We start from the raw sequence: 15,714 nt of genomic DNA, 5'->3' as shown, positions 1-15,714 counted from the left end.
CCGCAAGGATCTGTGTTAGGCCCTCTGCTATTCTCAATATATATGCTACCACTTGGTAATATTATAAGAAAACATGGAATTAATTTCCACTGTTATGCTGATGACACTCAATTATATATTTCATCACGACCAGATGATGATAACAATAAATTATCTAAATTAACAGAGTGTGTTAAAGATATAAAATACTGGATGACGTGTAATTTTCTGCTATTAAATTCAGATAAAACGGAGGTATTACTTATTAGTCCAAAAAACTGCACACAAAACCTCTTACAATACAACTTTAATTTAGAAGGATGTCCTGTTACTTTATCCTCTACAGTAAAAGACCTGGGTGTTATATTAGACCGCAACTTGTCTTTTGAAAATCATATTTCATATGTTACAAGAACAGCCTTTTTCCACCTTAGAAACATTGCTAAGCTACGTAATATGCTATCTGTCTCTGATGCAGAAAAGTTAGTTCATGCATTCATGACCTCGAGACTAGATTACTGTAATGCTTTATTAGCAGGTTGTCCTGCATCCTCAATAAACAAGCTACAGTTAGTCCAAAATGCCGCCGCTAGAGTTCTTACTAGATCAAGAAAATACGATCATATAACACCAATTCTGTCGTCTCTACATTGGTTACCTATAAAGTTCCGTATCAATTACAAAGTATTACTACTGACCTATAAAGCCCTAAATGGTTTAGCTCCCGTGTATTTAACGGAACTTCTATCGCCCTATAATCCATCACGCTCTTTAAGATCACTAAATTCGAGGCTTCTGGTCATACCTAGGATATCTAAGTCCACTAAAGGAGGGAGGGCGTTTTCACACTTAGCTCCTAAACTCTGGAATGGCCTTCCTGATATTGTTCGAGGCTCAGACTCGCTCTCCCAGTTTAAAACTAGATTAAAGACGCATCTCTTTAGCCAAGCATTCACATAATACTTACCTTTTATACTACAGTTGAATCAGATTGAATGCATTGATATTGCGAACAGCAGCTACGCTAATGATTTCCCATATGCTTTTCTGTTGTTATCTCGGGACGCTAGTCCCGAGGTAAATACAGATCGTCAGCTCCAGTTTGTATCCAGCCTCTCATGGAAACTACAGATTCTCCAACACCCGTGCAGAGACGACTCGGCGCCTGTGAAGAGACGACTCGACGCTGGCGATATGTTTATGCCCTAAATCAATACATGATTAACTAACTGTATTTCTCTATGTATATTTCTGAAATGCACTTTCTGTAAAGCTGCTTTGAAACAATATGTATTGTGAAAAGCGCTATACAAATAAATTTGAATTGAATTGAATTGAATGTATGCAGAATAACATTACGATGTCCAGCAATCGATTTAAATAGTGCACTGGGTTTACTTAGACATTTAATGAGATCTACTCCACTATATGCTGTTTTTTCACGTGAATAAATACATAGATCGACTGTTTCATGTATGTAGGCTACTTCAATGGTCCAGTGGGATAACTTTTGCCAAGCGTTGTCAGAGGTTCTGAGTTCTAATCCGCACTCGTATATTTTTTTTTTCTTTTTCATCAAAACCGATTATGTTTATCAGTGGTTGTATATCAAGCAGGGACAGATTTGTGTGAATTTTGTTATGATTTCATCGGAAAGAATAGAGAGTCTCCACAACGGATTGAAGCGCACGTCCCAGTGTAGACTGTGCGGCGTGTGCGCGAGCCACAAGAGAACACTGTATCAGCGCCACTGATCGCAGCGGCAACGAGCACTTTGATCACTTGATTAAAAAAAACACACATTTCAGTGCTAGATTGCTTCGTATTTAACAAACGAACGAAAAGAATACTTTGCTAGTTAACCCTCTGGGGACCAAAAACGCGCCTGCGCGTTTTGCTCGTTTTTTTTTTTTAGCAATGAAAAATAAACACTAAATGCTCTGTTAATTTGATCTTTCATTTTCGTGTAATACATCAATCGATCCTGTTCAGTTTCTATTTTTTTTCTGTATACTCACAATAAAAATAGTGTTTTGCTTTTTGACAAATAAAGAAAAATTAACATGATGCGATTTCTGCCTTCTCTCTGTCAGTAAACTCCCATTTGAAACGCGTTCGAAAATGATCTATAACTCCGCGAAAATTCAGTCAAACAGGCAAACAGACCCACGGGCATAAAGCTTGAGATCGCATCTTTTAAATTAAGTAATTTATATAAAAAACAAATATTCTCAGCTTCTGTAATCTGTATAAAAAGAGAGCGACTCCAGTCGAGCTCATTACGAGATCATTCAAAAGTAATGTGACCACTCCCCGGAGAGCGCGTGCTATTCAAACGCAAATTCTGAGAACCATTTCAGAGCTGTGAAACGCCCACATCAGCTGTAAACAAAGCGTCGCGAGTGAGACATAATATAGCCTACCTTATGGAGAAAAGATTCCTCAGAACAGTGCTGATATGTGGAGCAATATCTCCTGATATGAGGAGCAGATCCCGCTGAGGAGTGAGGTAGGCTGTTTTCTTTTCTCAAATGTTGATGTGGAATAACGTTATGGAATAACGTTAGTGTAGGCCTATGTAAACCGCAAAAAGATGAATCGCATTTCTATAATATGACTCGCCTTTCTGTGAGATGAATGAAGGGTATATATTTGTAAAGACTGTTTAGCCTAAATAGGAATTGCGCGTCTGTGTGTGAAAGAATAAACTGCTTTGCTATATCCTACTGAGATGAGTAAAAATCGACTGGAATATGTTAAAATAAAATGTATTTGTATAAGCAACGTATTGAACTGCAAATTAGCATTTATATGCCCTAATATTTCATAAAAACAACGTTACAATCAGGTGAACTATGAAAGACAACATTTTGTTGACTATTTGGGTACAGTTTTTAGGCTACTGTAGAATATACTGCCACATCAAATAAGCTTTTGTTTAGCAATTTCTGCTCATATCTAATGTTAAAATATATATATATGTTGGACCGTTTTTTCTGCCGACCAAAATTTCTTTATTTCAAATGAAGGCGCGTCGCGGGTGGCAAGCGCGATCATAGAGGCTGCCGCGACCACAACATCAACTGTTCGCGAGCCCTAACTTAAGAGATCCAGACCAGTAAAGAAAGCGTTTGAATTTCAAATGCTTTTTGAATTCGCCACTTAAGTAATAACATCGCTGCGTGATCTAGTGAGAAACATTCACATTTCTCTGTTATTAACGGATCAAACAGCGCTGATGTGGAAACCATGGGAAGAAACAACGTGCCATGAATGAATGAACTGGACGATGTCCACAGATCAGCAACATTCACCGTGGATTTACTGTAGTAACACTAACGGCAAGGTATGGAAGAGGCTATAATGCTTTCAAGTAACATTACGTCGGTTTTATTTTGACATTATGAATACAATTGCTGCCCTCAAATGTTAATCTGATTCTGAACTAAAATAAACCTTTGTTTATACAATATTACATTTCATTTTGTCCAAGGAGCTGTTTTGTTTTATATGCTCATAATAAGAGTCAAGTAGCTCCATTAGTACATTATTAACAAAGAAAATAAATAAAAAAATCATACTTTATGATGTTGGTTTCATTAAATAAAATAATAATTAAAAAAAAAATAATTCAAGGAAATTTCTCTGGCATTTATTTATTTTTGCTGTATGGAAAACGTATCGAACCGAACCGTACCGAACCGTGACACAAGTGTATCGTATCGAACCGAACCGTGAATTTTGTGAACCGTTACACCCCTAATATATATATATATATATATATATATATATATATATATATATATATATATATATATATATATATAAAAAATAAATTTTTGTCAAAAATAAAGTCATAGACTAAGATGTTAGATGTTCCAATGTTGGCTATATTCAAACTAATGAATACATATGATAAAATGTAGGCCTATAATCTTTTCTTTTTTTTTTTACAAAGAAAGAGTACACTTGAAATATTGTTGAAATTGTAATTATTGTTGTAATTGTAACATTTTTAATAAAATAGCAAAACATATTTACAAGAGAGATGTAAGTGAAATCTTAAATGGTCAATATAAGTCTAAATACATCTTTTGTCCTTGCATTGTGGCGCAGACAGAGTCACACCTGAATGAATGGCTCATTAGGTAGAGTCATTATGCAGAGTGTGTGGGACATTGCAATCTAAGGTGTAAACTACTCCTCCTTCACGCCCCCCCCTCGCATATTGGCTTTCCAAGCAAAACCCGTTTTACACCATTTAAATCAATGTATTTTTTTTTTGTGAACGATAAAGCAAGACTATTTTCACATCATTTTGAAGCTAGAACTCAAAGGGACAACATCCATTAGTCAAAAGTCTTGTGGACACATATTTAATATGTGTTTTGTGGTCTTAATTCAGCAACTTTCATTTTTATTTTTTCCAATAACCACGCAAAAACATTATTCTCTTAAAAATACAAACATCTACATACACGTTGCCCGCATATTATGGTAGCCCTGTTTGTGCTATTTAGAGTGAATTTACACCTTTGCCATTAACATGTTTATAAATAACTGAAAAAAGCACAAATGTCAAGGCGTGTCAGAACATCTCAAGGACCCCAAAAACAGCTTGGTCCCCAGAGGGTTAACTGGAGACGCTTTATTTATTTGTATTGGTACATCCGTGCCGTGAGATGTTTCAAAAGTGGTGGGGTAAATATCGACCCTGGCAAAAAATGGTAGGGAAATGTCCCACTCGCAAATTACGCCTATGATGGCGAGACATGAGGAGAAATTGACAAAGAACTGTCCGACACAGCCCACGTAGCTCTCACTACAGATGGATGTACCTCCAGGGCCACTGAAAGTTTCCTCACGGTAACCGCTCACTCACTTACTATATTACTTCGAAATGAGAAGCTGCATTTTGGAAACACGCCCCATTTATGAAATAAATAATTAGATAATTAAGTTATATATCATATGCTGAAGCAAATTTTTGCAGTGTGTTAAAGGTTAAAAGAAAAGTAACAACACGAACCGTACAGAACCGAAAACCGTACAAACCGAACCGTGGATTTTGTGAACCGTGCCACCCCTAATATATATATATATATATATATATATATATATATATATATATATATATATAGTGTAATATGTCAATCCAATCATCAACTGTATGTGGCTCTGGTTTTAGCCATTTCTTTGCAATTACTTTTTTACTGGCTGCCAGAAGAATCAGTTTCTTATCAATGTTATTCCACACATCAAAAGAAATATTAGCCAGATGTAAACATTCACAATTACAAGGAATCGTCACCTCAACAACAGCTGCCAATCCCTTTCCTTCAATCCCTTGCCAAAACTGGGTTAATTTCTGACACTCCCCAAAAATATGATAATGGTTAGATTCCCTTTTCCCACATAATCTCCAACAGCCAGCACCTGTCCCTTTGTATCTTTTCTGTGTTGGTATGGTAAATCTCTTACATGTTCTTAAATACCTCAGAATCTGCAGCTTACAGTTTGGCCTCTTCAGTCCTTCAGAAATAATCTTCACTCCTGAATCCTGCAGGTCATTGTTCGTCAGGTCCAACTCTCTCAGGTGTGATGGGTTTGAACTCAGAGCTGAAGACACATAACCACAGCCTTCCTCTGTCACCATACAGCCAGACAACCTACAGACACACAGAGTCAGACCATCTACAAACACACATTTACATTATGAACGGCAGACTGTAAATTATCTCTTATATGTTCTTAAATACCTCAGAATCTGCAGCTGACAGTGTGGCCTCTTCAGTCCTTCAGAAATAATCTTCACTCCTGAATCCTGCAGGTCATTGTTCGTCAGGTCCAGCTCTCTCAGGTGTGATGGGTTTGAACTCAGAGCTGAAGACACATAACCACAGCCTTCCTCTGTCACCATACAGCCAGACAACCTACAGACACACAGAGTCAGACCATCTACAAACACACATTTACATTATGAACGGTAGACTGTAAATTATCTATTATATGTTCTTAAATACCTCAGAATCTGCAGCTGACAGTGTGGGCTTTTCAGACCTTCAGAAATAATCTTCACTCCTGAATCCTGCAGGACATTGTTACTCAGGTCCAGCTCTCTCAGGTGTGAGGGGTTTGAACTCAGAGCTGAAGACACATAACCACAGCCTTCCCCTGTCATCATACAGCCAGACAACCTACAGACACACAGAGTCAGACCATCTACAAACACACATCAACATTATGACTGGCAGACTGTAAATAATCTCTTATATTTTCTTAAATACCTCAGTATCTGCAGCTGACAGTGTGGGATTTTCAGACCTTCAGAAATAATATTCACTCCTGAATCCTGCAGGACATTGTTACTCAGGTCCAGCTCTCTCAGGTGTGAGGGGTTTGAACTCAGAGCTGAAGACACATAACCACAGCCTTCCTCTGTCACCATACAGCCAGACAACCTACAGACACACACACACACACACACACACACACACACACACACACACACACACACACACACACACACACACACACACACACACACACACACACACATCGACATTATGACCAGCATATAATGCTGCCTGAATCATAATCATACACTGTTCGTTCGCTGGCTGGAGGAGAACTGGCCCCCTGACTGAGCCTGGTTTCTCCCAAGGTTTTTTCTCCATTCGGCCCTGATGGAGTTTTGGTTTCTTGCCACTGTCGCCTTTTGTCACCTTTGTTGCCATTGGTTTTTGGCTTGCTTAATTGGGGACTAGTGTTGTCACGGTACCAAAATTTCAGTATTCTGTACCAATACCAGTGAAAATCCACGGTTCTCGGTACCAATTTCAGTACCAAAGCTTAATTTAGATTAAATTTACATATATTACAGTGTATATCACGGTTACAAAGATGGAAACTGTAGTATTAAAAACACTTTACAATAAGATTCTATTTGTTAGATAACATTAGATAAAATGAACTAACAATAAACAAGTTATATACTGTAAGAACTGATTTTCCTGTTAAAACAAAACTCACCCTGCAATAACGCCATAAAATGCACCCTGGACAGCGGACAACAAAGGCAGAGCACAGAACCTTGTACTGCCCAAACTTATCTCATTGTTCCCCTGTTTGACTTCAACTCATCCCCCCTCTCCCTCCTCAAGGCACTGAAAGTTCATTAAGAATGTCTATATATCACATATGATGTATCTTGTGAATATGTTGTTTTTCCTTTTCATGTTTGGTGTCATTTTAAAGGGCACAGTGCGATTGGTAAAATGGTCTTAATTTCATTGCAGTCATTGGTTTAATGAGAAAGATTGAGAACTTAGGAGAATCCTGTATCTCCTCTCTGGCGGATATCTCTTTAAGATATCTCAAGAAACCAGGTGCTACCCCCCTGGGGTACATGGATTGGCCCAAACAACTCTAAACAACATTTGTATAACCCCTGTTGTTCTGGTCTGGTATTTAAGGTGAGGGGACAGAGCAATCTTTGGGAATCTTTTACCAGGATCTTTCCCCCACAGTAATGTTTCAGTATTTTCCCGTTGGAAGGTCCTGACACATTACTGTGTGTCTCTGTCAGGAAAACATTACTTACTTTTAGAGTCATCTTTGAGTAAATGATGTCATGTATTTTTGAATTGGCTTTTAATAATTTACTTCTGTAATTGGCATGATACATTTTTACCTGACAAATAAATGTTAACCTTGATTTATTCTGCATTCTTCTGAAATCATTATTTCCAGTAGATTAATGTGTAGTCTGGTGTTTCCGCAAATCCTTGTCCAGAATAGATCAAACTGAAGGCACTTTGAATGGACCATGGGGCACATCTTAGGAGACCTTCTGATTTCTGACTATTCCCTGACTTAGCATGTTGTATGCTACAAATATTATATAAATTACACCTATGGGTCTGTAGTGTGCGACCGCATAGGGTAAAATATTTGTACTACACCCTCTGACTATTTCAGGACTGGCTGGTTTGTGATCGTGAGCGCGCAGTCGCGACGTGACGTCTCAAAGCGACACTAGGTCCGTAATGAACGAATATTGAAAGTATGGGATAATCAGAATAATCAAAGATCTAAATTAATTCATAATCAATATTTATGAGTATTTTCTAATCAGAAATACGATCTAAATTTGATTATCATTTGAAATTGGAGTCAGATTACGCATAGAGCTGAAGTAATACTAAAACTAGGTTCCAATAAATTAAGTGAACTTCACTGGATCGCTGAAAAGACATACACGCTTTAAACCTTCGCCAGGCCGTTGGATTCCGTCGTTGGGCCAATGGATGGTCCTTACAAAGTGGTGACAGTCCCTCCGTGATTCTCCAGGTTGTGAGTGTCTTTTCAGCGAAATATTGGGACTTGCAACAAATAAGAGAAGTAAGATGTCCTTCTCTTTCTTCAGCCGTTTGGTAAGTCAATTCTATTTTGCCTTTTAGAAGTGTTGAGGGTAAATTCAGACGCACCTCATATAGACACATTTGTAGAATGGGTCGGCATACCCAGTTAGACCGGAGAACGCAAAATCCGGTGGGGCTTGAGAATTAGATAAAACCACATATCAGGGACATGATAGCGGCAGCGTAGATGAGAAAAGATATCCCTTGCTTTAACTTTAAATACCTCCTTGTTTGTCTATGCAACAAGTGATGAAACCTAAATTGGGATAACATCATCCAAATTTTATTCTGGTACTCAACAGAGGGGTGTAAACTAAAAACTTAAATTCTGAGGTAAATAATGTCGTTACATTTAATTATTTGCTTTGTTGCAACAACATTGCAATAATGGAAATAAGAAAATGGTCACGCTAACTTGTAAACAAATCTTGTGAATTGATGAGCTAAAAGATAACAAGTAAAACTGTCTCACTTGAATCCTTTGTGTGTGAAGTGTAAAGTTGGACAAAACAGTGCAATGCAATTAGAATATTTCAAAAGAAATTATTTGAGAAAATGATCTCCCAGTCCTAGAGAACAGCTGCTATGCAGAAGTCCTAGGCTGAAATTTGGAAAATTACGCTAAATTTTACAACTGATGCATACAATATAATGACAATTATTGTGTTACTAGAGGCTTGTAACCAGGCCTGATTGTGTCAGAGGACATGCACAGCTCGTCCTTATCTCATGAGATAATTTAGACAAAGACCAATATGAATTACATCAAAGTAATCATTGTTCTTTGAAAATCTTTCAATAGTGTCAAAAAGTTCATGATTGATGTCCCAAATATGGTTTAAACAACACCATTTAAGGCTCAGTCTTATAAAACATAGCTTTTAATTTGGTTTTATATCAGACTTTGCAATCACTGCATTCTTGTATGTTTTCGAGGTCTCAAAAGAGACTGACAAAAGCAACAAACCATAAAACAATCTTGGCGCCCTCCATGAGACCTGTTTGTCCAACCTTTCTTTCATATTCAAATAAGATTCTTAAAAGAATGCAACTGATAACATCTCAGCCTAAAATAAGATAATTGTGTCCAATTCTAAATTGTAGTCACAAAAATCTTTAAATTGAGCAATGATTTGACCCATGTTTCTCAATTCATGCAGTCCATTGAATGTTCACAGCATCAAAGCAGCTGTAACTGGTTTCCAGTTTGTGTTGTTGCTGTGTACACAATGCTCATGCCAGCACAGCTGGAGCTGCAGGGCCAATCACCTTCTAAAAGATCAGTGAGAAGATAACAAGTCAGTTTGGACAAATTACTCAGTAAAAACCCCCGAGACCAGTAAATAAGATTGGTATGATTTATACAATTTTATAAAATATAATTTATATTATGACCAGATTGTAATATATATTATATTGTAATGGCCAAGAATGGCTTTAATCTCGTAATGATTCAGCATTGGGTTGGAAGAGGAAAGAATGTTTAATGAGAATTAAAAGAATCAGAATGTAGAAAGATGGTACGTGTATGTAGGGAACAAGAAGGAGGAACACTACTAGTGTTGGGAGGAATGAGATAATAAATGGTTAGAGAAAGTATTGGTAAGAAAGGAAACTGAAAGGAAGAATGAATCAGAAAGAACTTCTTTACCTTCTATTTGTGCAAAATCTTTAATGAGAGAAATTACGATGCTCAGTAAATACCAACTAAAATGATCAACCTGATTACCATGTCTTAAATATCCATCCAAAGCCACAGGATGATTTAATTTTGATCTAACAGATCTTTAACCCAGTAACAAGGGGATATACAAATTTTAATTTTCTCTTGCAACAAAACCACAAACGAAGTGGTGCAAGTGTTAAACTCCTCTCTGGGAGCTTCAGCTCACATGGAATCTGATCAGGGAAGGTATTTTACTGGACATGTACAGTTGTGTGAATTGTAAATATCAGGCAGAAAATCTAAAGTCTTTATGGACCACAGAGACCCAAATGGTCAAGAGTTTGAATAACACCATAAATTCCAAAGGCTAAAACAAACAAGCACAGCACCACACCTGGTGATCTAATTGCTCTAAACACAGATCTGGCTAGTGTAAATAAACAGCATCATGTAAAGAGATTCCCCTAGCAGACCTGAGGGTCCTAATGCTCACAACACAGCAGACTGTGTGAGTTTAGATGCAATAGCAGTAAGATTTGACCATTATCACTGTTTAATTGACCTTTTCTTTGCAAACACATGATCATGAGAATGATATGTCTTTGTAAACAAAAACAAAGTTTCTTCTAATGGCATAAAATCTTAACAGATCAAAGCCATCAGTAACAACTGTCTGGCTAAGGCCATCAAATAAATATTGAGATCGACCATCTATCTTAATGCAATTTGTATAAAGGCTCAAGATTAAACTGTGTTTTCCTCTCTAGGTCTATTTCCTTACAGGCTGACAAATGACTTTCTTTAGAGCCAGATTCCGCAAGGGTCTGGTCTCGCCTGCCTCAAGCAGGACACACAGCTTTACATTAGGAGATGGGGGTGGAGAAACTTCAAGGGGCCGCTCACACCTCACAACACTACAGAAGTAGCTCCTGTATGTGGCCTCCCCGGTGTAGCATCGGAACTAAATTATGCAACACAAATTATGGTAGGATAAAACACCACCCATCTCCTGTACACAAACATACACAATACACACCATCACTATGGCAATCTTAGAACATCTCTACCTGGCATAGATCATAAGACTATCCAGGCCAAAATTATTCACATCATGCAATACATCATTTACCTTCATTCATATAGGACAAGGAACATTATTTTAATAATTTCTTTTCAGCATTACAGTCTTCAAAACTTCCTGTATGTAAATACTGTGCTGTGCATAGGACATGCATGGCTGTGGTCACACATCAATTGATTTAAACCCACATAAAAAATCTAACTGAGACCCATTAATACAGCTGGTCTTTGGACAAAATATTTATTATGTCCAGTCGTTGGCAATTGTTGAAAACCAGGAGGGCCCCCTAGTTTCCAACAAATGACTAATGACAATATCTAAACAGTTAAATCTAAAATGCAGGCATTTCTATTTGTCATCTATACAATTCAGACCTGCACTATTGAGTGTGACCTAGCCTGTACATCAAATGCACAGAGGATGATTACAAAAGTTAAACCAGAGAATTTAAATCTCTGTTTCTATACATTTCATTCTCTAATTGAATCTATTAAAACATTAAGTTTCATTGATGATTTGCACTTATAACAACTAATGTAGACAATTTTATAATTATGAAATTGTGTATTTCCATGTTTAATTATGTGATATACTCTAATTACTCTAATTATGCATACAACTAGTAAATATACTAGTTATGGTGACTTTCTGCTACCCGTCCTTGATTCATCCAGACCAAGTCTAAATCCCACTACCAGATCACTGCGGTAGTGAAGAATTTGGTGATCAAATTACACATGTTCATTAAATATATGATTTTGAAAAAGAGACCATATTTACCACTCGCACCTTTGACTTTTGGGTTTCATATTTTTGAGTACATCATGTTTTGTTATCTTGTGTTCTTGTGTTTATCCAATAACTTTTCCTCATCTTACAATAACCACAAATACATCAGTGTTCAATTATTGCATGGTCATTCAAAAGTTGTTCAGGTGTCTTACACGCAGTGGAGCGTCATCAGTGAAATGATTCCTTCAACAATGGAGTTCTGATCTACCCGGCAAATGAAACCTTCTGCTTGAAGGTGACCGAGGACTTCTCAAATGGTCAGTTAAAACATCCTAGGGAGGACAAAGATGTTTCCGCAAAGCGTTATAATGACACTTTCCACTGACACTTTCTGATCATGCTGACCAAAGCAAACAGACTTGATACAACGTGATCATTCTACAGACTGAACACCAACGCAGCCAAGTGCAGGTGGAAGCAAACCCGGCCAAGAGGGTCATGTGACACCCTGTCCAGCTGCTGCAGAATCCCCGCATTCTGCCATGCTTTCATTTTAATATTCAACCTGTCTTAATGCTGTTATTTCAGGTGACGACTAGATTCCTGCACCAATCGACGAACGCTGCAAACTACAGTGGTCAGCCCTATGAACACTCAGAGAATAACACTGAAAATGTGGAAACAGGAAAATGTCTAAAAAATGTCCCCTTTGGCCTGATCTAAATCTGTCCCAAGGGGCCAGGGGCCGTCTGTAAGAATTGATTTTCCTGTTAAAACAAAACTCACCCTGCAATAACGCCATAAAATGCACCCTGGACAGCGGACAACAAAGGCAGAGCACAGAACCTTGTACTGCCCAAACTTATCTCATTGTTCCCCTGTTTGACTTCAACTCATCCCCCCTCTCCCTCCTCAAGGCACTGAAAGTTCATTAAGAATGTCTATATATCACATATGATGTATCTTGTGAATATGTTGTTTTTCCTTTTCATGTTTGGTGTCATTTTAAAGGGCACAGTGCGATTGGTAAAATGGTCTTAATTTCATTGCAGTCATTGGTTTAATGAGAAAGATTGAGAACTTAGGAGAATCCTGTATCTCCTCTCTGGCGGATATCTCTTTAAGATATCTCAAGAAACCAGGTGCTACCCCCCTGGGGTACATGGATTGGCCCAAACAACTCTAAACAACATTTGTATAACCCCTGTTGTTCTGGTCTGGTATTTAAGGTGAGGGGACAGAGCAATCTTTGGGAATCTTTTACCAGGATCTTTCCCCCACAGTAATGTTTCAGTATTTTCCCGTTGGAAGGTCCTGACACATTACTGTGTGTCTCTGTCAGGAAAACATTACTTACTTTTAGAGTCATCTTTGAGTAAATGATGTCATGTATTTTTGAATTGGCTTTTAATAATTTACTTCTGTAATTGGCATGATACATTTTTACCTGACAAATAAATGTTAACCTTGATTTATTCTGCATTCTTCTGAAATCATTATTTCCAGTAGATTAATGTGTAGTCTGGTGTTTCCGCAAATCCTTGTCCAGAATAGATCAAACTGAAGGCACTTTGAATGGACCATGGGGCACATCTTAGGAGACCTTCTGATTTCTGACTATTCCCTGACTTAGCATGTTGTATGCTACAAATATTATATAAATTACACCTATGGGTCTGTAGTGTGCGACCGCATAGGGTAAAATATTTGTACTACACCCTCTGACTATTTCAGGACTGGCTGGTTTGTGATCGTGAGCGCGCAGTCGCGACGTGACGTCTCAAAGCGACACTAGGTCCGTAATGAACGAATATTGAAAGTATGGGATAATCAGAATAATCAAAGATCTAAATTAATTCATAATCAATATTTATGAGTATTTTCTAATCAGAAATACGATCTAAATTTGATTATCATTTGAAATTGGAGTCAGATTACGCATAGAGCTGAAGTAATACTAAAACTAGGTTCCAATAAATTAAGTGAACTTCACTGGATCGCTGAAAAGACATACACGCTTTAAACCTTCGCCAGGCCGTTGGATTCCGTCGTTGGGCCAATGGATGGTCCTTACAATACTGTCGCAATTATTCTCCTTGGGGTTAATTTAAAAATAAATTTTTAAGATCAAAAGTTAACATTATTTAATGCACAATGAATGAAGTGATCAAACATGACCAATCAAGTGTTTGTATTAAATAACATTCACAAACATTAATTAATGTTGCAAAAATATATTGTTCACTCAATGTGTTGATGTTAGATAACGCATTAAGTAATGCTAATGAATGGTATCTTATTGTAGTGTTACCAAACTATACAGGAGATAAAACGTGTTTTATTTGACTTGACTGTACTTTTATTTAATCCAAAACTGCATTCATATTTAATTTTAAGAAGGCTTTTTAAACCTGCTAAGAGTTATGCAGCCAAGAATAAGCCTAGAACTGCTTTTCTGACGGACTGATATTAATGACATCATGACGGCTTTTTATTTCTCATCTCCATAAATCTATCCATCTAGTAGTAAAGCTAATGCAAGGGCTAGAAATCAATTAATTATTTGCTTCCTCGTCATCATGGAGAGCGCAGTTCGCACCGCTTTCTCCTTTCCACAAGCGCTTGCTCTCTCGTGGCCAGTGGTGTAGTCTAGTTCCCTTTCAGTCGCTCACGTTCGACGTAACGTCGACTTGACGACGTAATTAGGATCACTTCAGAGAGCCCTATCAACTTCGAGTATCTACAGAACAAGCCAATGAACGTTGGCGTGCGTGAACGCGTCACGCGCCCCCGCCCTGCCGTGCGGGTATAAACAGGAAGCGGGCGCACGCACACATTGTCTTTCACTTCGGAGCCGAGCTTTTGCTTTCACTTCCGAACTCTACAGGAAAAGACTGCCTTTGAGAACAAGAAGAGGACTCTTCTTGTGTTGGTGTGACGGCGCGATCAGCGGTGGCCGCGAGCATTGCAGCTCACAACTGCTGTTTTCACAGCACTATTGTTCTGTGTCTGTGTGTGTGTGTGTGTCGGTTCGGTGGGCGTTTCCCTGTGTGTTCATTCACACCGCGGCTACCCCTGGGTGCCTCAGCACTGAGAGAGTTATTTTTCTATTTTTTTGTTTTCGCTAAAAGAGCAACACAAGCGTGACCCTGCGTCTTTTTCAAGATGTCATTCCGCTTGTGCGTTTCTGGATGCCGTCGTTCCCTGGCGCCAGCAGATGGCCACAGTAGTTGCCTCTCGTGTTTGGGCATTCAACATCCTGAGGCAGCTTTTGTGGATAGTTCATGTTCCCATTGCGGGAATATGACTATCTCAGCGCTTAGATCGAGACTCGCTTACCTCAAGGGAGGTGCAGTCCCCTTGCCTATGCCCCGATCTAGTGTTTATTCTGCCCCGCAGAATAGACCTACTTCGGTGCATGACCAGGGTGATCTGAGGATTACCGTGAGGGCTTCCCCGTCGAGTCAACCTCCGTGGGCCCCTCACGCCTCACAAGCGCTGCTGCCATTGGAGTCCCTTAGTGAACGTCTTGGTCCTTCTCCGGAACGACCAGCCGTTTCCTTTGGGGCTCCTCCTGACGACCAGATGTCGATCGCAGCATCGGAGGGGGAGCTTCAGTCCTCTGGAGATGACGACTCGGCTGCGTTGCCCCCCTTGGGGCGTGTAGAGTTGTCAGAGACTGATCCAGAATGGGCGGCTATGCTTTCCCGGGCCGCCGAGAAGGTTGGGCTTGCGTGGAACCCTCCACCACGTCCCGAACCTTCTCGGTTGGACGATTGGTTTCTCGGGGCGGGCCGTGCTGGTTCTCAGTGCGCCACCCCGGTACCTTTCTT

The 15,714-nt window shown here is 38.8% G+C and overlaps 1 protein-coding gene across 4 annotated transcripts in view; it reads right to left on the bottom strand.

The window, feature by feature from the left end:
• Positions 1–15,714, bottom strand: part of LOC308687550 (uncharacterized protein) — a gene marked incomplete at its 3' end in the record, with an annotated part of 139,812 nt that overhangs the window by 99,885 nt on the left and 24,213 nt on the right. For 3 of the 4 annotated variants that reach the window (XM_081360149.1, XM_081360150.1, XM_081360151.1), the window contains 4 exons: positions 6,267–6,440; positions 6,003–6,176; positions 5,739–5,912; positions 5,475–5,648 (listed from right to left, as the gene is read on the bottom strand). The exons of the other annotated variant lie outside the window; for it this stretch is intronic. In XM_081360149.1, coding sequence (XP_081216275.1) covers positions 5,475–5,648; positions 5,739–5,912; positions 6,003–6,176; positions 6,267–6,440 — 696 coding nt within the window. The remainder of the gene's footprint in view (positions 1–5,474; positions 5,649–5,738; positions 5,913–6,002; positions 6,177–6,266; positions 6,441–15,714) is intronic. 4 annotated transcript variants of the gene reach the window in all.

This window comes from Scardinius erythrophthalmus (assembly GCF_964197995.2).
Source record: "Scardinius erythrophthalmus genome assembly, chromosome: 3".
NCBI lineage: Eukaryota > Metazoa > Chordata > Actinopteri > Cypriniformes > Leuciscidae > Scardinius > Scardinius erythrophthalmus.
Note: the sequence above shows the minus strand (reverse complement) of the source record. Positions and strands in the feature narration are given on the sequence as shown.